This window comes from Bombus affinis, chromosome 13 (assembly GCF_024516045.1).
Source record: "Bombus affinis isolate iyBomAffi1 chromosome 13, iyBomAffi1.2, whole genome shotgun sequence".
Classification (NCBI taxonomy): Eukaryota; Metazoa; Arthropoda; class Insecta; order Hymenoptera; family Apidae; genus Bombus; species Bombus affinis.
This window is the reverse complement of record NC_066356.1, coordinates 5,123,792-5,147,780: the sequence shown is the minus strand read 5'-3', so window position 1 is coordinate 5,147,780 and position 23,989 is coordinate 5,123,792. Positions and strand designations below refer to the sequence as shown.

The 23,989-nt window shown below is 29.9% G+C and overlaps 2 protein-coding genes across 8 annotated transcripts; both read right to left on the bottom strand.

The window, feature by feature from the left end:
* Positions 1-1,163: 1,163 nt before the first annotated feature.
* On the bottom strand, positions 1,164-3,040 carry LOC126923771 (protein Fer3-like). Of its 3 annotated transcripts, XM_050737552.1 has the most exons (5): positions 2,806-3,039; positions 2,287-2,441; positions 1,952-2,111; positions 1,435-1,598; positions 1,164-1,352 (listed from the first exon to the last, which is right to left on the bottom strand). In XM_050737552.1, exons 1-4 carry the CDS (start codon positions 2,851-2,853, stop codon positions 1,446-1,448), a joined length of 516 nt encoding a protein of 171 aa, XP_050593509.1. In that variant the 5' UTR covers positions 2,854-3,039; the 3' UTR covers positions 1,164-1,352; positions 1,435-1,445. The 3 variants fall into 3 exon arrangements, with proteins under 3 accessions (XP_050593509.1, XP_050593508.1, XP_050593510.1); XM_050737551.1 differs by having other exon boundaries at positions 1,164-1,598; positions 2,806-3,040; XM_050737553.1 differs by having other exon boundaries at positions 1,164-1,598; positions 2,287-2,431; positions 2,806-3,040.
* Positions 3,041-7,154: 4,114 nt separating this feature from the next.
* Positions 7,155-23,778, bottom strand: LOC126923516 (inositol hexakisphosphate and diphosphoinositol-pentakisphosphate kinase 2). 5 transcript variants are annotated; one of them, XM_050737033.1, is made up of 30 exons: positions 23,610-23,778; positions 23,156-23,254; positions 22,775-22,882; positions 20,201-20,401; positions 19,999-20,139; positions 19,832-19,922; positions 19,607-19,761; positions 19,243-19,535; positions 18,966-19,160; positions 18,790-18,876; positions 18,539-18,727; positions 18,361-18,446; positions 18,166-18,288; positions 17,675-17,704; positions 16,703-16,937; positions 16,425-16,633; positions 16,140-16,366; positions 15,942-16,078; positions 15,740-15,854; positions 15,438-15,677; positions 15,230-15,346; positions 15,006-15,163; positions 14,768-14,916; positions 14,416-14,463; positions 10,951-12,465; positions 10,533-10,806; positions 10,283-10,401; positions 10,103-10,214; positions 9,670-10,035; positions 7,155-9,595 (listed from the first exon to the last, which is right to left on the bottom strand). In XM_050737033.1, exons 2-30 carry the CDS (start codon positions 23,186-23,188, stop codon positions 9,142-9,144), a joined length of 6,207 nt encoding a protein of 2,068 aa, XP_050592990.1. In that variant the 5' UTR covers positions 23,189-23,254; positions 23,610-23,778; the 3' UTR covers positions 7,155-9,141. The 5 variants fall into 5 exon arrangements, with proteins under 5 accessions (XP_050592990.1, XP_050592989.1, XP_050592993.1 ...); XM_050737032.1 differs by having other exon boundaries at positions 18,151-18,288; positions 23,610-23,777; XM_050737036.1 differs by lacking the exon at positions 17,675-17,704 and having other exon boundaries at positions 10,283-10,374; positions 10,951-11,172; positions 12,112-12,465; positions 18,151-18,288; positions 23,610-23,777.
* Between the last annotated feature and the right edge of the window lie 211 nt (positions 23,779-23,989).

Below are 23,989 nucleotides of genomic sequence, written 5' to 3'. Positions count from 1 at the left end.
TTATATTTCAATTGTGTTTGCGTTTTAATCGAATATAGGGTTTATAATGTTTTAAGAAATTTTTAGTATGTTGTTACTATTATGTTACTATGTCATTGTTATCATTATTACTATCATGGTATTATGTTATTATTATCATTATTATATCAGTAATGATTCTTTCTTATTTTTCTCAAACTTAAGAAATTTTCTAGTGATAGAGGAATACAATTCAGTAAAAAATAATTCAAAGAATGCAGTCAAGTTAAAATTTTATACGAAGAAATTTCTTCAATCTTTTAAAACAGATAAAATGGTGTACTAACGAAAGATACATACTGTGATAATATTTGTACATCTTATATTTAAATATAATGATAATATGTAATAAGCAGATTTACATAAATTATGGAAGACACGGATTTTTATCTTATTTCGTAAAATCACATAAACATTAAGTGTTAGTTAATGTTTTTTCGAGTGGGTTCTTAACTACGCTTACTGTAATTTACTTAACACTTGAATTGTAACGCTTATACGTATATGTGGATGCATTAATCTTACTTAATTTCAAACATATACGACATTACGTTCTTAGATGTATTTTGCACTCGATAGTTTTGTTCATATGAATGATTATATTATTTCGACGATTTACTTATCAATAAACTTAAAATATTTGTTGACAATTTTTGGAAATATTCGAGTATGTGTAAGTTATTCCAATTTATGTAATTATTTTATTAAATATCCTTACAGAATCAAATTTGCGATACGTTTAATTAAAAAATTTTCTTTATGATTTTTCGAAAATAAAGAAATTAGATGATAATCTATAGACTGCGAATATTTATGTAAATTCATATTTTTGTGGAAATAATTAAAAAAATGTAACCTAGGTAGAAAATTGTTTTATATACTAAATATTATAGTGAATACTATACTGTGGGTATTTTATATACATATCTTTGCGTATTATATGCATTTTGTGCACTTCGGTGCAAATTTCCCATAAATGCATAAAAAATCTGCCATCTAATAATATACTTTGATTTCTGTATGTATTTTGAAACATGTATCGTGAGTTAAAAAAATCGAGTATCTATTAAAATATTAAAGAGAGGATTCGAATGAGCGGAGGTCAATGCCAGATTTGTTAAGGTTGTCATCATATTGTTTTCTTACCAGTAACCAAAGTTATCATTCAACCGCATGTACATACATATGCAATTTTGTTAATTCAATATTTTCCAGGAAATATATCCATTTGAAATAGACCAAATTGAACTTTTTAATATGTAACCAACCGTTTACCATGTTTTCTTACGCATATCACAAGTTATGGTAATTTCATTTCTAAAAATACCAGACTGCTGAAATTGTAAAACGATTTACGTATAAAAAATTGATTTTTGATCAAATTCTTCTGTTTTAGGTTTTGATGTGAATGTTTACGTTTTACAGGCTTAATTTGGCAAGTAGTATTCCCTCGGGATGTATTCTGGCTTTGGGCTACTCGGTTCAATTCCAAGCAGCTCTCCCATAAATGCAATGTAAGTGATGGCCAAGCGCAAAGTCTCAATCCTCGAGAGTCGTTTTTCGTAAGCAAAAGTTGGCACCTGAGGGATAAAAGTCGTAAAATAATTTTAAGCAACATTGGTATATCAATAGAATGCAGATATCTATAGATTTATGAGAAATGTAAAATTGCACAGAATGCACATAATACGCAAAAGTATAAAAAATGTTCAAAGTGAAATATTTATTATAATATTCCCTGAATTCCTTTAGTTGTCCTCATTAAAGTATATACTTGGATAAACATTCGCTAATAACTAGTATAAAAATTAATTGTACAAAATTATACATACGCATAATACAATAATAGCAAAAGATAATCATTCTTATAGAAGTTAGCAATATTGTTATGAGACTCAAGAATAGAACAAAAATCTATGCATATACAACTCACTTTTCTGCGTAACTTGTCGAAAGCTTCGTTTAAATTGAACATTCTGCGCCTCTCACGGATGTTTGCTGCTCTTCTTTGCGAAACAGTCGCCACGCGACGCCTTGGTTTCTTTGTGGTGGACGATGGGAGATTCGGAGATCTACCATTAGGCGTGTAACGACTGAAATTATTTTATTCATTGATAAATAATTAATAAAACGTCGTTGTAAATAATTCTCATTTCTTTCAAGATTTGAAATCTTCAATGTTTAGAATTATTTCTTCGATTTATTGCTGCGTAAACCAGAATCGTGACAAGAAATTTAGCTATTGCTATAGCACATAGGGATAATTACCTTTGATGTAATAATGCACAGGGTTGTCTATATAATCCGTGTTCGTTTACATGAGAGTGCGAAGGAGGTGGTGCTTGGTATAAGACAGAACTGTCCCACATCGGGTAGCTTCCGAGTTCGCCGCTGACGTACTGCGACATATCCGCTGTAATCACCTATTTCATTTACTTGCGTTTACTTTTATATGCACGCTATTTCTTATTAATGCAAAAGAAATATCATCATTCGTGCTAATTATTATCTTTCATTATTATACAAACACAAATGAAAAATTAAATATTAATATTATATATTATAGTATTAAATGTTGAAAGAAATATTAGAAAATTGTTAATCAAACTTCTCATTCGTGTTCTATGGATTATCACAATGTAATAATTTTATTTAATCAGTAAATAAGTAGCATTCTGAACAATATTGTAGTAAAAGGTGTGTTACAATAATACTAATTTATTGGTCTTATGTCTATACTATATATCTTCGTAATTAAGGGATTCACTTTTAATTATCTATACTCACTGGTGCTTGATTTCCATTGATCTCCCACAACGGTTCGGTGTAGCTCATATCCCGGGTTCTATCCAGGAGCAAACGAGTTCAGGAAGTACCACTCTCGTATTTCAATTAAAAAAAAAAATAATGAAAAAGAATGTCGGTACACGAGTCAAATAAAGCGTTTGTTGCGGTCTGAGTGTCACCTTCAATCTGAGGATTCCACTGATACCCTCATCCAGGGAATCGAACTCCTAGAGCTTGGTACATCTCGAGCCCGCCCCTTTTTCAAAGCAACCCTCTGGAACCACTGTTATTCACTATTCTCGGACGCTTGCGTCGTCATCCCTGTTCCAATTGGAGAATCTCACCCTTAACCAACTTGAGTGAAACACGATCGTTGGACAGGTGGTTGTGAAGGGTGGAGCTTACGGACAATCCTCATGGTTTGCCTTGTTTCGTAGGAGTTGAGGGTTGAACAGTATCGGAATTATCGACCCTGGTATGTTAAAGATGGACAAACTATTTGTTGGAAGCTTTTTTTAAATGTCTACATTTCTTTCATTTCTTTTAATTTACTTCTTCTCTTTGTAATTGCAAAAGTTTTGTCTACATTCAACACTTCATGAAGTAGATATTGATAAGAAATGATGAAATGAAGGAAAAATTATTTAACAATTTATTATTGTTCAAGTATTTTTGAATTCAAACTCGATATTTGTTGAACGAACTTATCATTTTATTGATTTTCACAATGAACTTCTTGATATTGTCTGTCACTTTCTATTATGGCACGCAAACTTATTAATTTTGAAAAAGCGAATAGGATCGTATATTTTAAAGAACGATTAACAAATTTTCTTTTATCTCCCTTCAGGAATCATAGCATTGCACGTGTGCTAAATGGAGTGTAATCATCTGGCAGAGTTCTTCTGTCAACGTATTAAGCACAATCAAAGTATGAAAATCGATGCTAAAATATTATGTACTACCAAATATTATACTATTGTGATGTATTTCTTTAGTAGTAGTATGAAAACCCTTTATTTTTCATCTGGACAAGTAAGATTACTTTACTATATATGTAACAGAATTTAAATTGAAATACAATTCATCCACTGATGATTAGTGACTAGATTTGTTTTAAAATCATGAAAGACACAATTTTCTGCAAGTTAGGATATTACGATTTCTTTACGATCATTTCGAGACAAATTGCTCCACATATTGAGGTCGTAACAGGATCACTCAAAAGACCGTGACAAAGTCTCCTCAGAAGGGTAACATATTGTTAAACCGAGGGTGTGTTCCCCCAAATTAATTAAATAGATATTAACCGATTCACTTGACACTAAGTTCTCCCTTTGGACGCGTATAAACATCCAGTGTGCTATCTGCGTGTCAAATCGCATTGTGTTTGCTTTGAGAGTTCGAGGGTGCATAAAGTTATTAATATTAAGCTACGAGCAAGCAGACTTATTAAGATCATTCTCTCTTCTTTTTATTCTCTTACTGTCACTTTGTTATTGTTTGCATTTAAAAAAATAATTTAGTCGCGTTCTTTACTTCTTTTTTTTTCGAGAATTTGAGAATTATTATCAAGCATATTTATTCATCTTCTAGCCCCCTTTTATACATTTTTAAAATTTTTCCAGAATAATCAAAATATAATAAGATACGAAAAACATTTCTTAGAACTTGAACGATGAAAAATATAAAAGAAATTATTTCATAATACGCTAAAAAGGAAAGGAATTTTATAAAAATTATATCAACTAAAGACGATATGAAATATGCATTTTTAAATTTTATTTTGTATTTGTACATGCAGTAAGTATGCTACTTAAGAATGTCTTATAATAAATGCGATAAAATGCGAGAACGAGAAACGTATTAATTTATCTAACATATGATATATATCTTATAGGTTTGTATCCATTAACTGTGTCGGTGGATCTTTAATTCGAGTCTGGTAATATGCACTATATCCATAACTGCAAGCTGACGCTTTGGATCGATGTTCTGAGCGTCGGCGCTGAAATGCTTCATAACTGAATTTCGAAGCTTTTCTAGAATGAAGGATATTCGATATAATGCAAAATGAAAGGCAATTTACCCACCGTAAACACGTATCGGGATAAAATCAGTTAATTTAACAGAAACCATTAAAACAGATTAGTCAGTTACGTATTCTAAAAGCTTTATTTTTTTATATTTTTATTTTTGATGAGTCCTAGTAAGTATGCAACAGTTAAATGCTATAAATGATTATTTTTCATATTGAAAATATTAATTTTCTATTTAATCTAATTTAATTTAGACAAATGTAATATTATTTTTTGAATACACTTAAATAATTCAAATAATCGAATAATAATTACATTATTACAAGAATTCTAATAAATTGACGTTTTCCTATGTTTTTCAACAATTTTTAATGTTTTTAGATTATAATTTATAATATAATTTATAATATGAAGACAGTAAATCATCCTAACTTCTCGTATGTTCTGATTTTATAAAAAAATAACTGACATATATGTGAGATGACGTAAAGGGTGTCAAAAATCAGATTTGGGTTCATCCCCTCATGGTGCACGTGTTCGTTTGTGATCTAATTCTGATGCGATTCGAACAATGGATGCGCCTTCCGCAACAGGGTCACGCCATTGACAGCAATTACGTGATTTCGTTACAGAGATTTCCATCTTCTTGAATAGCACGTCGCCATATACCTAATACGAATTTATCACAGGGTTTCACTAAAATAGGGAAACATTCGAACAAAATCTGTTTCTTTGTGATATGATAGGACTTAGATTTTCAATGGAAATGTAGTTACGAAATAAAAATATCAGTATATAGATATGAATTTTCATTAAAATACTGCAGCATTCTATGCTGTAATATTTTATTTAGATATGTATGAAATTATAAACAAATGCGAACAATTAATTTCAAGAAATATTAAGATAAATACATGACTAATTTAATATAGAAAGCTATCAATTTGCAGCAAAATACTGCAATATGTAGTGTTACAACATTACTCAGGCATTATATCATATTGCATTTTATTTGGATATATATAAATTATAAATAAATTCGATGATTGACTTCAAGAAATAATAAGATAAATATACGAGTAGTTTAATATCACATTTATAGAAATCTTGGAAAAATTCTTAAAAGATCTTTAGAGAAATGTCGAGAAGATGTACACAATATAAAAAGTTAAAATAAAGAGATAAACTAATTTTGTTATAAGAATATATAATTTTTTATACACAAAACATTATATTAAATTATAATATCAAGTTATATAGTTAAAGTAAAAGACCCATTTTTTTGAATTCTTAAAATATTTGTATGTCACGTGATCTCTTCTTTGTCCAATCATAATCCTTGAGTAACTCCGCGTACAATCATCTTTGAATTTTTCTTTAATTAATGTTTCGGTCGTGGTTAAATCACATTATTGTTATCGTAATCAAAAATAAATTTGTTCGTACAATCTTTCTCGTATATCGTACAATATGAACAGGTACATGTTTAAAAAGGTAATAGATCTATTTTTCATGTTATCCAATTAAAATTTGTCACTTTCTCGGGAAAAGATGTATATAAGTTGAAAGTATCTCTGCTATTTCGCCAAAAATATAATATAGATTTCTCACATTGAAGTGTATTTTTCTTTTATATATACATTTGCAAAAATTGGGACATAAATACATTTTATTACTTTATTAATTTATTTATTAATAATTCGAAACAAATCACGATTATCCAACCTTTTTTCAGTCAATCATATTTGATCTTTTACTTTTTAATTTCAAATTTCTTTCAATCGTGTGCTTTTAGATAAAAGCGTCTTGTTCGATAAAAAGAAAAGTTGAGATAAATCTATGTTTCGCATTATTTGTTTAAATAAATTAGTAATAGTTATATGTATAGCAAAAAATTGTTAAACTATATTTACTATTCATTCATTTACAGAGATAATCACCGATTTAAACAACAACGCATTCTTCTTATCTATATGGAATTTCGAAAATATATATTTCTATTCAACATTTAACACTTTTTCGATGAATAAGAAAATAAGAAAACACGTTAAATTGTAATAAAAATTTGCTAACTTATTTAATTTTTGATATTTATGTCACAAAATTGAATACATACACACATAATTAAAAATTTTCAATCAATTAAATGATTAAATTTTCGTAGATGAAATAGATTATTAATTCCATGTAAGGTTAAATACTTTATCACTGTAAATAATGATAAATCATTATCACGAATAATATTATGTATATTAACATTTATTGATAAGGAGACAAAATCTGATAACATTCTTAATAAAATTAGATAAATTCCATTTTTAACATTTTTTATTGTAATCTGTCATTTCTTACATATACATTTATGTTTTACATTTCTTTTTTTACAACTATGATGGTGTCAATGAATATGTCACTAATAATTGTATCATTGCACTGGTACCGATGATAGAGACCTCAGGATAAAATATTTAACATTAACTTTTTTTTTTGTACAATAATGAATGCTTTACTTTAAAACAAAATTTTGTATATATCGAAAGAAAATTATATATGTTAAGCAAAAGGTACTTAAAATATCCTACCACAACTATTTCTTTACAACACTTTCCAAATTCTCTACAAATTAGTGAATGCTTAATTCTGTAACTGTATCTATCTACTAAAACATATTTATATATATAGAAACGTTTCTTCACTAAAGTACATTTTGCACAATATGGTTTCTAAAATGTCATAAAATGAATCACATCTACAAAAATCAGCTAATTTATATTTGCAAGAATCACGAAGTATAAGCCTTTTAACTTTATCACTATAAATAATATTGTTACAAGGATATTAAACATGATTTCATACATTCTTCCTAAAATATTTTGAAATTAATTCATTTATTGGTAAATTAGAAATATTATCTACGCAAAGGCAGAAAAAATTGAAAAAAGAAATAAAGAATAAATTCCTAATCTTTCCAAAATGAAATAAATAGTTTATGTGATAAAGTTAAACGAGTACATCCTCTATAGCCATATGTGTGATGGTTTTATTGCTAATGTTAGAACTATAAAATCAGTTAGGAACATAATAAGATTGATTGAAAATAGCACCTTGCACATTTGGAATTGATATAAAATCACATTTATATTTATATAACTTTAGCTTGTATAGCTTTTTAATAAGAAACATTCTAAAACCACTTATAAGAAAGGTAGCATATATCCACTATCAGATTAATCTGTAAGGCATTTACATCAATTCTTGAAATGAGCATATTTTGTTATAGAGAAATTATTGTTTAATTATTGTAATTTGAGTTAATGTTTGATAATTCATAGCATTTGTATATTCATAGAAATTTTCTGGTAATAATTTTATATTACATCCCCGTAAAATAAAAGAAAATTAATATTGAAGTCTAATAGTGGTACTTTTGAATAAATATATAAGGTACTTGCTCTTGGGTCTAAAGAAACAATTTCATGAGAAGTACATGTCATGTGTTATTTGTATTAGTAATACTATGTTTATAAGATCAAAGAAGAATAATACCATTTAATATGAAAGGAAATTTTAAACCTTTTTCCTCTCATGTATTGAGTTTAGCAAATGAGGTATATTTTGAACTTGTTGAGTCATAGAAGATCTACATATGTTTCATATTCGATTATTAAAAATCTCGTAATTTGTATATGCCAAATATTTTCTTGAGGCAAATTCCTAATGCTTTTCTCTTCTTGACTCAAATTCATTTTGCCTTATAATCTAACACATTATTAACATTGGACATATATTATCTACAAAAATACTATTATACCATTACATACAAGCGTCAATTCAAAAATAATTTAATATACATACAATCTGATAAGTACATTATTAACATAGAGAAATGCTATTAACGTTGCTTTGACTTTAATAATATTTCCTCTTAATAAGCAATTCTTAACTCGTCTTTTTAAAATAATGCTCCAGTATGTTGACATATTGGAAAAATTTCTTAATTTTTGCACCTTTATCATGTTATGCATGCCTTAAATATTCATAACAATCTTAACGAATGTAAAAAAAATAGAATACCAAAAAATGTATACAATTTTGTGCCAGAAAACAAAATGCAAAAAATTTTCTTTTCATAAAATTTTATCAACGTATCCCGTATTTAACTCATGCAATACAAATTTTGATTTGTTCATAACAATAAACGTTTCAACAATTTTATATGCAGTATCTTATTCGTTATATTAAGGAAATGGACTTAATAAATAAAATAACTCTGGTAATCTTTGAAAAAGTAATACTCTTAAAGATCAGGTTCTTTTTTTTCATCTTGAACATTAAAACCTATTGTCACGCTAGAGTTACCTGTCATGCTACTTGCTACAGTCAGAATTGGCTCCTCTGCCTTCATTTCTATGGAGCAAGGATCTTTTGATTCCATCATGCTCTGCTTCCAATTCTCCAAATCTTTATCTGACATATTTGAAAGAGAGCTTATCTTTGAAGTACATTTGTAGCTGTAATTTGATTCTTGCTTCTGTGTAGGAGTTTTTGGCATAGAAACACTCTGAGATCGAGAAAAATTTTTTTTCTTCTGTTGCTCTTGCATAACATCAACACCATCTTTGCTTTTTTGTGTTTTTTCTATATTAAAAGATTCAGTTTTCATAGAAGCAGGTGATTTTGTCTTGTCTATATTATCTGCTTCTTTAATCCTGACGTCTTCGTCTGATATTTCCTTGCTTTCAACAAGGAATCTATTGTAGAAGAGATAGTAAAATAGAATAACCAACTTCATTAATTGTTTTTTAATTTTAAAATAAAAATTTACCTTCCAATTTTCTTATAGCCACTACTAGATTTTGTGCTTGGATATTCCTTCTGTTCAAATATTTGTTTCACATCTTGCTTTTTCTGCTCTTCAGTTTGTTTTAAAGTTATAGTATGGTCCTCATCATCATCCATATTATCAACCGGAAGATCATCAGTACGCATGATCTTTTGTAAATTAGAATTGAAGCTTGCTCCAAAACTACAGTTTCGTATTTGACCATCTTCATTGCTATAATAATCTGTATATGATACACTACCACGACCCTCTCTATGCTCTTGATCGATATTTATACAAAATTCGTTAAAATCCACATCCAAGCAGGGAGTTGTGGAAAATTTAGGACCCACATTAAACGATTGAGCACTATAAAAAACAAAAGAATATAATTCTTAAATATAATACAATCTTTTTCATATTAAATATTAATTACCCGTCATTGCTGATTAAGCTTATAGACATACTGCATTCTCCTGTTGAAGTCGGTGCAGGAGATGAGGGTTCAGAAGAGAGAAATGATTGTGGTTCACTGCTCCATCCAGTACCTAAATTACACGTTAATTCATTATTAAAGAACAAAATTAAAATAATAATATGAATAAGCGACACTCACTATTAGGGCTGGTTGGTGACAACTGATTTCTTATATCACAAGATTCTCCATCGTTCGAAGGTTTATACTGTATGGGCGTTGGCGTGATGTACCTAAGAAGAGAATCAATGTCTGCATCTCTAATAAAAAGTATGCAATCATCGCAATTAGAAAGAACGAGAAACAAGGTACCAGAGAAGTCAGTGCAACTCTCCTTAGTAAAAACACTTTGATATATGAGAAAAAAAAAAAGAAAAAACTCAATACTCACAAGGATGGTTTACTTAATTTCTTACGGTACCTGACAGCTTCCAGGTCGGAAGAGTGGTACTCGCGACTGACTCCTCCAATATTGATATTTTGGTTAACCGATTCGTGGGTTGATCCACCAGGTGAAGGATACTTTGGAGGCGAAGAGGCGGGTGTTCGAAACAGAGGCGCACTGGTCATCATTTCCAAAAAGGAATCCAATTGACGTAATGACAATGCATTGTGAAGAGTTTCTAAAGGTCTTATTGGCGGTACACCACCAAAACCTTCTATTGCTAATGAGCACAAAATTGAATTAGTTCCACGAATAAAAATACTGTTATATATGCTAACGGTAAATGCCAAAAGAAGTAAAAACCTAAGATATATTTTATGGCAAAAGGCAATAATGAAGAAGAAGAAAAGAAATTGAGGCTCACCAGCAACAGCAGAGGCATGAGGTGGTACCATATCCTTGAGATTTGGCGCACTGGAGGATCCACTGATAACAGCTGTGCTGAACAAACTGTTTGCTGATCCAGTCAATTTTTTGTTGACGTTGTAGCCCAACAGCTTGAAATAACTCATCTGTCCGGAGATACTGTGACGGTGGCGCCTTGCTGTGCAGGTAGGGTCAGGTTGAATGATCGAAGGTCGTGTGTCTGGAGATGAGAAGGATCGTTGAGGCTGGAGTCGGGAGAACGGTTCACGTGGACTCTTGGAGCGATAGTAATACTTGCGAGGAATCTCGTGATCGTCGTGAACATCATTATCGTGCGCAGGGGACATATGATAAAGCATACTACTATGATTTGGTATATGTACCAGGCTATCGTGCCACTGGAAATTCACATTGGGACAAGACCAGCATCTGTACATTTTTGAACAATCGGTAACTTCACCATTTTCGTCTGAACAAACGGAATCAACACAAGAAAAGTCACCAGGTCTCACATTGGGACAGGATAACTTCCGGAACGGTACACGTGTATTCCCAATTACACTATCACTATTCAATTTTCGTCTCATTATATTCTTATCAAACCTCCACTTTTCTTTTTCCTTAAACAGCATCCATTCACTGCGATCGTGACCCCTTGACTGATGTTTATGTATGACACAATGATCGACCTTTGACTCTAAATAAGGAGCAGCACTCTGTCTCTCAGGAAACACAAGAGGCCTATTCTTTAGATATACAAAGGGTAAATCAGGATGATCTAGTCCGGTGATTCCTCTGTGACACCCATAGCTATCATTGAAAGAAACACTACGAGGGAAACGACTGGGTACATCCTGGAGGCTCGAGTAACAGGAACAATTGAAAAACTTATGTGAGAGCGAGCGTGCAAAATAGATATCAAAGTTGAAACGCTCGACAGGCGGTAGATCTCTGCTTCTCAGAATCAGTTCCGAGACATTACAATTATAACAAAGACATTTAGGTACGTAAGGTGACAATGAACGAGAACATTTGTCTAGTTTGATCCGTCCCGCGGATGTCACTGTCTTTGGGGTTCTTTCGTGCAAGGATAACGAAAAAAAGGATCGCTTTAACCACGGATTGCTTGGTGGCGGTTTCGAGGAATCGATCAACTCACCGCTACGCTCAATCCCAGGAAGAATCGTCTCTGAATGAGAACGTCCGTATTTCTTACTCTGAGTAGGTGGATTAAAATCGTAAGACTGTTCGAGATCGATATTGAAAAACGAAGAACGAATCGTGGGGATTGGTAACACGATATCCGTCACATCAGAGCTCCGGCTGTTCGGTGAGATTAGAGGAGATGTGTGCAAAGTCACCAAGGGTGTCGATCTCAAAGTGGAGGTTTTTATCGAAGGAACTGGAAACTCCGGTGAACTAAAGGAGTGTGGCAGACTGAATTTTTCCGTTGGCACGTTTAACAAAACCTGGCCAGATCTCTCTAAGTAACGTTGCTCTGTTACATGCTTCTCTGTGTAGGGTGTTGCATGCGTAATTTCGTGAACGATTCAGAAGAGAGAATAGTGCAGTTAAAATGAACGTATGATAACGATGTAATAGTGGGATCAAGGTACAAAGGAGGGAAAGAAAAGAAAAGAAATAGACGATTAAATAAACCCATCACCGAAAAAATCAAAGTAACATTGGCAAGAACCTTTGGTCACGTCGTCGATGCTTGAAATTAAAACTTGTCGAAGTCGTTTTATCGTCACTGTATAATAAAAGGATTGATACTTGGGATTTGCAAAAATTGTGTATTCAAACAACAATTTTTAAATAAGTACTTTAAAGATAATAATGAAATATGAGAAACTTATAAATAGTTCACATTGTAATAGCCTATGGACTTAGAATCAAAGATGCTAATGCAATTGGATTTCGTTGAAGACGACGTTACCAATGAAGGAATAAAATAACTGAAATACACAGGAAAAAAACAACATATACTTCAATTTACTTGTGTTTAGAAGGCACAAATTTAGTTAATGTTATACATCCATGGCACACGATAGCCATGCAACCAGTAAGCCAACCAAACAACAATTTGAGTTTATCAACATTTTATTGACAGTTAGCTAATATGTATATGGTTTTATGCAATAACAACGATCAAAGATTGTAAAAAATCTAATAGTAGTTGTTGTATTTCATACACTATTCAAACATGCAACTGATAATTATGAAATTTTTAATTTTTATTAGAAATTGATTTGTTTAAATAGAAATATGAAAATTGAATTTTATTTGCTTGTATGTGCTTAGAATTTCTAACATCAATGGTGACAAAAGAAAGAAAAAAAATAATGAAAATCATCCTACTAAGAAATACAAATATTTAATTATCTTTGTAAAACAGAAACTAATACCAAATCAAAAATTTCTCTTTTTTTTAATTTGTATGTTGGTATGAAAGTATTACATACATGTGATCCATATTCATTCATATAAAAATTATATTTCTAAAAATGCAATATGAATAGTAAACAAAGCATAAAAGTGAATGATGGAGAACAAAAATGTAATGTAATCACATATTAATGGATATGAATGAAACGGCTGCAGTATGATTTTAGAAAATAACTAAGCACTAGTTAATTGTGAATCTTAATGGAACAATGATTTAGGAATGAAGGAATTAGGATGACGACTGAATAAGTTACACTATTTGTTAATATGTAACCCAAGCAGTCGTCCATAAAAATTAGTTGGCTTCCACGCGCACAACTATCGCAGAGCAAAGAGTTATTTCAACTGAATTTTCCTATTTCCATCTAACATCGTGTCCGTTTGTTAAATTCCATTAGCTAAGCTCTCATTTGTACAATGTGGTTTTAATTGGATATCTATCCAATATCTATTTGTCCATTGAGGTATCAAAATTTAATCTTTGGTAAGAATTTTACAGTGTTACAATACTTATAACAAAAAGTAAACTTCGCTTGTAGGCTCTATTGCACACAAAACTGAATATAATACAAAAGAAGATGGTACATGTAATATCACAGAAAATAATGCAACATTAAGGATTAGACATGATACTGAAGACTATCTACGGAAAATTATGCGTGTTTACTATTGGTAGTAACTATAAGACAATGCTTTCTATAGAAGTATTGCAATACCAAGAAATATAAAGGATGCTTTATATTTTATGAAAGAATTAAAAAATGCAAATCACAGTGATCAGCAGCTACAAAAATTACTATCTCAAAAGCGAAGAATAATTTGAACGGTCAACTAAATAGTTAACGTTTCTATGAAGATAACTAAATAAAAAAAGAAAAGAAAAAATTGTAAATCCTGATTGTATCAGGGTAATACAATATATTGAAAGTTTAGATGCTATGGAAATCCTGTAATGATCACCTATGATAAGACAATGCATTATAACCTGCTGACGTTATTGTAGGAACTAACATACCTTCTTTGTTGACCGCGTCCAAGCTCTGATACTGCAGCTTGTCCGCAGCTATAAAAAAAGACACGAAAAACACCAGCCTTTCTGATAAAATCTGACTGTTAATATTAACCATATGTACCCAAGAAGAAAAATGTTATTAATGAAATTAAGTGTTTATAATGTTCTTACAATACATTACTGTATTTTTAACAACATATTGCCAAGTTATCGTTTACGAAATTAATATTTACAAATGTCCTGTGTAACCTTTTTGTTAGAATTCACTTCCATGCATAATCAGAGAATATTACTATGGACTTGTTATTATATATCAAACATGTACAATAATATTAAAGACCTAAACGTTACTTACCTTTCTCGGGCTTGTCCTGTCTTTGATGATCATAACTGCGAGCACGTGGTTCAACAATTGTGCCTCTTTCTGCATCACGTCGTTGACGTTGACTTGCAGCTAATTGACTACCAAGTCTTGCTGCTTCATGACCAGCTACGGTTCTAGCACTAAATGTCGTACAATATTTTATAAAAAATCATCGATAGTCAGTTAATTTATAAAAAAAAAGATTCATTGAAAGTTTCATACTACGTACCTTATTGGAATGGGCGCAGAACTCTGCAAAAAGCCACTATCAAATGGTTCATCCATCATGTTAGGATGTAAGTCCATCATATCAACTCCTCTACTGGTTGTTGGACTATCTATCATTGCATCTACAGTATCTGTTTCCATTGTTCGTGGAGGTGTTTCCTAAGTATTAAATAAAAAATGCTAATTTATTTATACTCTTTTTTGATTAAAAACATTTATACATACAGATTGCAATGGTGGATTCATAAAATCGTCTTCCAAAATTCCCATCTCTACATCTTCTTCCTCTATTCGGGTGCTACATTGTGAAATGGTATCTTGAGCAGAACCACCACTTTCACCCTGAAAATGTAAAGTATGTATAGCTTCGTACTTCGAAATATTTCTTTGATCATGGATAAAATAGAAGTATTAGCTAATAAGATTTACTTACTACATTATGGCTACTCTCATTGCGTGAATGGGGTCTAAAACCTGGTCCTGGTGGTAAATTCTTTTGCACACAACAATTTACACCAGGACTGAAATGCAATTCAACGTGAAAACGTTCTTCGCTGCTAGGATCTTTAGTTGGATCTTCGTACAACATAACTACAATTTGAGACATGTAATTTAATTCCGAAACCATACTAACATACTCCATAGCTCGACGCCATTGTTCATCTTTCATTACCTGTGTGATTAAAACATTAAAATTTGTTATACATTGCGTAAAATAAATATGTAGATACATACATCAAGTAAACCACCATAACGTAAAACAGTCAACAAAGAATGTACGTGGCTTTCACTTGTAAAGTAAAGTCTTGTGCGTACATGCCGACCGGGACTAGAAACTCCATGGGAGTATCTAAAATTATAACAATTACTCGTTACATTTTGCCTTATATTGCACACATTATACCTCATATATGACACACATAAATGTTTAATTTACCTCGGATTGAGTCTATTAACTGTTTCTTCTCCAGTTTCTTCGATATTTCTCTGCAAATCTGCTCTTATCTTTTTTAGTAGAGGAGTGCAAATACCTTGGCCTATGGTGAGCTTCTCTTGCACTGTTAATCCATATTCCTAAAAAAATTTTTTAATTAAAGTATTTTTTTAAAGAGATAAAATTTATTGAAATTCTTACCTGTGGTATCACTATATCTGCCAGATACTTAGAATAAATGTACAATTCCTCCGCGTGTTCGAATTGCAACGTATGGTTGTTATGTTGTAAATCATACTTTATACAATCATAAATATCCGGGATTTTCGATATATCGAACCTCTTATTTTTGGTACAGAAATCCTTCTCAATCTTTCCCCATCGACGACCCATTAATTCCCACGTTTCACCATGATAAAGAATTGCATCTAAATATATTAGATAGATAAATATAATTTCACAATAAGATTATATATCACATCGTACCTTTGGTTTTAGGATCATCTTTCTTAATACGAACAATGTCCATTAATTTTTGAATCAAAGTATGAACATGCTGGCAGCAACGAACAGGATTTTTAACAAAATCCATGGCTGCGTTAATGCTCAGTGCGTTACCAGGATTTATCTGTTCTCTGTCTTCACACGTAAATTCTCGGTCTTGTTGTAATAATTCATGAAGTCGTGTTTTTACCCTATAAAAATATATCGTTAGAATTTACTCAAAATTCTATAACAATTCTTTTGTAAATTGCCTTACATACATATTTTGGTATTTACTACTATCGCAATCGTTGTCCAATAGACCATTAGTATTAGCACTCTTCACCATCTGCACTAATATTGGCGTTAATTCACCCTCTAATGCGAGTAAACCTTTTGCGAAGGCTGCTGCTGTCATTTGAACTCTTCCTTCATCACTTGCATAGATCTTTAAGTCATGTCGAAATGTTGAATGAAGTCTAAGTAACCCTAAACCTTGTGCACCAGCATAATCACCTATATATATATATAAAAATACTTCAGAAGAACAGAATGTAATAAATACAAAATATATCTTTCATTTTCAATAAACATAAAGTACATATGAGATTTCACTGAATGATCTATGTTCTGGTAAAAAGATCATGAAAGATCGGTACAAAAATCGTTGATCGTACATCAATTTACTTACATCTAGAAAAGTCTAATTAAATGTATATACATGACTTTTTTGAAATGTTACATATTATTCATGTTAGTGTTCTTTTAAATAATACTGTAAAAATTATTCTATATTAATATTTATCTTTGATTTTCTTAAAGTGAAAATGTAGTTAAAACTACAATAGAAAATGGAGTAATATTTATAAATTTGCAACATATATGTATGTGTGCATAAGTGTATGTATATGTCCTTTAGACATTACTGCATGGATGACAAGATGTATGAAACCTATTGGAAAAAAAAATAGAACATATAAACATTTAAGGCCACAAACTAAATAAAAGCAACTATCCTTAAACTGTCAAGCGTTTCATCACAATAAAGTGGAACACACTGAATTAGCATAGAAACAGCATTTTCTTTTACGTTTAACAATTTTTGTACGATCTTCGTACAAAAATCTGCAAAATAGCAAGAATTTTCTAACAAGAATATATTGATAGAATTTCTAAATTACTATTTCTATGCATCTATAACACTACATCGACATAGAACTACAAAAAAGCATTGATTCAGAATAAAAAGTTACCGTGGTTTGGTAACATCTCTGAGTCTTCCTCTGAAATAATATTTGGAATTACCCATGAATCAAAAATTTTCGTAAAGGTATAAGATATTTGCTATCCTTTAACCAAAACGAAATCATCGATAGTTTAATTATAAGCTTGAAATGTAATATTTGCTTTTACGCTCTTATTTTTAAATGAAAAATAAATTACATGTTAACATATCCAACTGCCTAATGCATACATACGAGTTTTATTTCGGTTAAATTGTTTGAAATGCGTATATATGTATACATATATACATACATATGTATATGTACTGTGCAAGATAAATAGCAATATATGTATTATGCATACGCTCAATTGAGCAGTCCAGATAAATGATAGGTCCAGCCGGAGTTCAGCCAACATAAGAGACTTATTAAATAAAAAATCTCATTATAAAGTATAAATTAACTCAAGAGTGAGCATGATAAGCGTATGAACATAAGATACGAACCACTAAGGTGTCTACCTTGACCACCAGGATACATGCAGCGAAATATTCTTCCTAACTCCTCTGCCTGAATACGGCCGGCTGGTGTTAGTTCTCCACCCCATTTTAATATCAATACAAGGGAAGGTTCTCCAAGTCGATCTAATAAAAATATGTGATTTACAAATAATAGACATCTATATTACGTGGATATAATAATCTATGCTTTGATACCATCATCTGATGAACTTCCTCTTGGTCGGCCTCTTGGTTGATATTTCATTTGTACCTTGCGATTTATCCCTGAGAAATGACCGTACCTGAAAAATATGTTACATATAGTCAAAGTTAATATTCGTAATTAAATAAAAATAAATAAAAAATTATATATAAAAAAACAATGTTTACACACATTTCTAAGACGCTTTTCAATTGTTCTAATTTTCCTTGTTTTTCTTCCAATTCAGGTCCAGCAGCACGATGTTGTATTTCAGCTAATAAACTACGTGCGGTATCCAATATTTCTTGCAATTGCTTAGGCCTCTTTAATTTAATATGACCATGCTTGTAGCCGTCGTATTTTGCGAATATCTCGAAAAATCTGTATAGAATAGAATATATGAGATATTGTTCTTCATATATACCTTCAAGAAATACACTTACTTCGGGTGACGAACTTCTACTTTCATTTTCTGTTTTGGCGTTCGATCTCCATGCCTTATAACAGCAACTACACATCGTAATTCCATCCTAAAGTAAATATAGAAGTATTGATATAACTATGTTATCTAAAAATAATCTGAATATATTAGCATAATAAGAAAGTAAAATTTATTTACATTTTTCCAAATGTTGTAGGCACAATAGGCGGATCGTCCAATTGAAAAGGAACGCTCCATGGTATATGTAAAGTGGGTGCTAATTCTCTTAAAATCATATTTCCCAAAATCTTTGCACAGTCATCATAATATTTGTTAGAATTCTTTACAAAACTAAACCCATTTACGTCGCACACAAATGACTGCCCGTTTGCCCTAAAACATTATACCTGATTAGTATAATAAAGAATGGATTATTACTTCTTTTAATCTCACTATATTTAAAATTTCAATATACCTAAGTAAATCAAAACCACAAACTGTTTGTTTAAAAGCTAAGCACACTTTTCTACTAATTAACTTTTCAGCATTACTTAGTATAACCGGATAGCGAATTTCTTTTCCTTCTGAATCTCTTTCGACTTTACCATCCAATGCAGGGCTTTTTCTTGCCTCTGCGTGAGCATAATCTGGACCCACGGTATAAACCTTAACGTCTGTACCGTCGGTTGGCATAAAATCTTCGTATATGTAAGAACCTGTTTTACGAACTCGAGATTCTGGTGAATATACACTACTACGACTTCCAATCTGTAATATTATGAATTGAAATTTAACTATGCCAAATAAAAAAAATTATTTTTGTTGAATTTATTATATACCTTCCTAAATAATCTTTGACTGCCTCCACCTGCAGATGTAGGATAATAAATGTAAATATTATGATCCTCTGCAGATACTGGTTTTTCCACAAACGGTTTGTTGAATGTAACACCATTAACTTCGACATGATCTTCTGATTCTACTAGTTCATGATCTGAAATGAATTTTCTGTTATAAATCTTCAATATAAAATTGGATCAATATAAATGATAAGCATCACATACGTTTTGGATCAGACGAGTCTCTATCCAGGACAGCATATCTTGGGATTTCAATACCTTCACTCTCTAAGATAGCATAGACTCTCCTACGATCCTATTAAATTGGTGTCATATAAAAAATATGTTTCATCACTCAGAATATTTGACAATATTTATAACAAATTACATACCTGAATGTCATATTGCATGGGCAAATTATTGATGATAAAAGGATTTCTAAGATTAGCATAATTTATAGCTTTATCAAGGGGAAAGCCTTTACTATGGAAGCTTATTAAACAATCAACAATTGGCCAATCTTCTACAGACTCCTGTAAATACATATTTTCATACATTATAATTGAAACATTAAATATTTTCTACTACCATTACCTTCAAAATAACTTCTTCAGGAAATACTACTATTTTAATGTACTCAAATTCTTCCAATCTTGTTAAAATTTCCTTCATTGGTTTACTTTGTGATTTTTTTGCCATCGCACAGATTCCAACCAAAACTTGCTTCCCTTCTCCTTCCAAATCGCTTCCACCCATGCATCCATCATCATTGCTACACCCGTCCGACAGTTCGGCCTAAATGAAAGTTTATATTAATTGAAATTTGTTTTCCGATTTGATTATTATTCTTTTTGAATTGTTTTTGTTTTAATCTTACTATCTTTGTACTCACCTAATATCACATGAATTTAAAAGAAACTAATAATAATATACAAAATAAAACTAAAAAATGTATTAAATTTTTACTTATATAATGCAAAAATTTATAAAATGTTTATTAATAATTGTGTTAAATATTGCTCACCCAGTACATCTTTAAGCAGGATAAAAATCCAGTTTTGTCAGGAGTTTGTTTAGAATAGTTTTCAGACAATCTCGATCTATTATTCATTTCTAGATGATTACAATAAAATGTAAAAAGGACACATGCATTACTTGCCTACATAAAAAAGGAAATATAAATTGAATACTAAATATAGTACTTTTACAAATGTATTGTATGTCTGGGTGATAAAAAAGTAGTAAAAGTTATTAGAATATCAAATAATTTGTCATTCTACATTTTTCAACAAGTTCAACTATCAATGACTGAAAATTATATAAACTTAATTATTACAATGATACATTCCTAAACCTGTCTAACAAGATTGTATTATTAATAAAGAGACTCAGCAAATTTTAATCATGTGTTAATTATTACATACAAAACAATCATCACAGTAGCACTCCATATCCAGATGTATATCTTCCATCTTAAAGGTAGATATAGAATTGATTTTTATCATTATGATAATACCATTTTTCAAGAAGCCACTAGTCTTTTAGTTATATGCACTTCATACAATAGTAATTTTTTCCTTACATCACATTTTAAAGATCAACACTCATTATAATATTATTTTTCACAGATAAATACAAATTGTTATGTATTCCCTACAATTTAATTTTTTGATATATTTTAAATTAAATCTCAGATTTATATTGCATATTATCTTCTAAAATTGTGATAAGAAAGAAATTAACTTAAAATACTTTAACAATTAAGTATAAAATATTTTATCAGACCACTTATTAAGAGTTGATTAGAACATTATGAAAAGAAGCGTCTACTAGCTTGAAACTAGTTTGCAATTTGTTTAATGTTAACATTACTGAGCAATTGTGTGCTGAACTGAAAATAAATGGAAGCAGACTAATAAAGTACTCTTTGTTTAAAGATAAGAAAGAACTATATCTCTAGAAGAGATATATTTCATAAATCTATCTCGAGACAAGAAAATTTTTTCTGCATAAAGAGTAAGCGCTACAATGATCATATATAGACTTAAGCAAATAAAAACAATATGAAGACAATTTTTTATTCTGTTACATTAAATATTATAAATCTACTAACAGATAATAACTATGAAATTAATTAGAAGAAACTCTACCATTATTTGCCAATATGGTTCTGCTTCATTATCACAATCAAAGATGTAAACATCAGGAATCATAGTAGATGACAAGGGATTTGCATTTTCCATTACAAACTTAATTTCGAAGTACCATAAGCTAATAGCATAATTATATATAATGATAGCTTTAAAAAATTTGCACTAATATTAACATTAACATTAAATATTAAATCTTAGTCAGCTCAATAATTGAATATTTCACTATATAATATGTTTAATTCAGTTAATAATGATTAAACACTAAATACACTAAACAATATTAAATCAGATATTCCTCTTTAGACCATTATATTGTAGAACATCAATTGTTCAAATTAATTTACTAATTATAACAAACATACAGCTTATGCATTGTATATGCAACTATACAGCCAAGTACTAAGTCTTCTACCAATTTATTTTTAGACTATTAGAGTACCAAAGACTTTGTGAGTCATCAAGTTATTTAAAAGTAATTGAAACACTAATAAGTAATTAATGAATTCATTAATTTACACTTAGTGAAATATGTTTACATGTGCTATTGAAAATAAACAATTATTAAAAATTCTAATTTCATATAAAATGTCTTCCAAAAAAAAAAATATATATATATATATGTATGATATATACAGGTACTGTATAGTATTGTATAAAACAATAATTTTTTTTAAACAAAACAGTTTTCTAACCTTTCTCACATACTGTTTACTAATTTAAAGTAAAATAGAGTTGGTATGCAAACATACTATATAGTTCTTAATTCGCAATATCTGTTTCTGCTTGTCTCTACATCTTATTCTTTTATTGTCTATTTAAATTAAATGAAATAAATAAATTCTAAAAAATCTTAGTACATAATCAGTCTTATGCGAATTAAGATGTAGATCAAAATCGAAATGTAAATTTATATTTTATATTACTGATAAAACTTACAATCTATTTAGGATTATCATTTTGATATTTGTTTGTTCTTTACATATGATATATTGTACATGGAAAAAGTAAAACTTACTCTTTTTGATGAACGATATATAGAAGAAGCTACAGGACCCACAAGGGTTGGTTGTACAGTATTTAAATCCCCTACGTAGAAAATTGGTCGGCTGGCACTCCGTAGACCCTATTGATTAATTATTGTCCATCAAAAATTTATATTTCTGATATTTGATTACATAAAGAATTTATGATATACTATAAAAATTTAATAGTATATTTATTGTTTTAGATTAGTTTATAAGATTATGTGATCATTATTTTCCTAAACCAAAATAAATTTAAAATTAAATAAAACAAATTTCTCGTTAAATTTCTTCTAAAAAGATCTAGTTTCTTCTATTTTAGTAAAATATTAAAAGTTATAAAATTAAGAAATAAAAACTATTTCTCTGTTTACCTGATAACCATGTTCCAATTCAGTGTAAGACATGACAGAACGGGTTTCATTGAGGAGAAAGAAACGGTTTCAGCTTGGACTTAGAGAATTCGCTGTGCCCTAAAAGGATTGTTATTAAACATAAACCAAAGATTCAAACAAATGTCATTATTCAAAAACTTGAACAATTATTTTCATATAATAATTAAAGAACAACATGACAAACTATTATAATTGTTGTAGTTAATATTTTATGTATGTGTAATTGTCAAACTAAGAAAAGGTAACCTTGATGATTAAATATTTCTATATTTTTTACAATAATTCAAATTTAATCAATTTACAATAAAATTAAATTAACACAATCATGACTTAAAATAAATAAAGCTAAGTATGATTTAATTCTAGACAATGTTGCGACTTATTTTGTTTCCTTCTTTTTCAATGTAACATCGATGATTTCAATTAAACTCACTAATCTTAATTTCGAATGGATCTAAAAATTCGACAGTAAACACAACAATGCAGATTTAATAAACAATATTGGATCTCTAGCTGATTAAAAATTTCCACTTTAATATCCTTCAATTTTCGGACATCTTGTCAAACTTAAATCTCGATCTCTCGTATCGTTCAGAAATCGCTCATCCGGTTAACTATACGTATGTATAAATCGATCGATATTACCAGATATTACGTGTCGTTGCATGTAAACATGTAAACAAAATATTTTTAAAAACAAGGTATTGAGTAAAACCACAAATTGAGTTATTAGAACAGAAAAATCTTTTGTAAACACATATTTATAAAGTTTAAGAGATATATAACAATAATACTAATAGTAATAATAATTTT

Excerpts from the sequence above, each read along its gene's own strand:
- LOC126923771 (XM_050737551.1), bottom strand. The coding sequence starts at position 2,853 with ATGAGCTACACCGAACCGTTGTGGGAGATCAATGGAAATCAAGCACCA. Across the intron at positions 2,442-2,805 it reads TCAATGGAAATCAAGCACCA|GTGATTACAGCGGATATGTC; the intron begins GTGAGTATAGAT and ends TAAATGAAATAG. Across the intron at positions 1,599-1,951 it reads TCGACAAGTTACGCAGAAAA|GTGCCAACTTTTGCTTACGA; the intron begins GTGAGTTGTATA and ends TTTATCCCTCAG.
- LOC126923516 (XM_050737032.1), bottom strand. The coding sequence starts at position 23,188 with ATGTCTTACACTGAATTGGAACATGGTTATCAG. Across the intron at positions 14,917-15,005 it reads TCTGCGCCCATTCCAATAAG|TGCTAGAACCGTAGCTGGTC; the intron begins GTACGTAGTATG and ends TACGACATTTAG. Across the intron at positions 10,402-10,532 it reads AAATTAAGTAAACCATCCTT|AGATGCAGACATTGATTCTC; the intron begins GTGAGTATTGAG and ends ACTTTTTATTAG.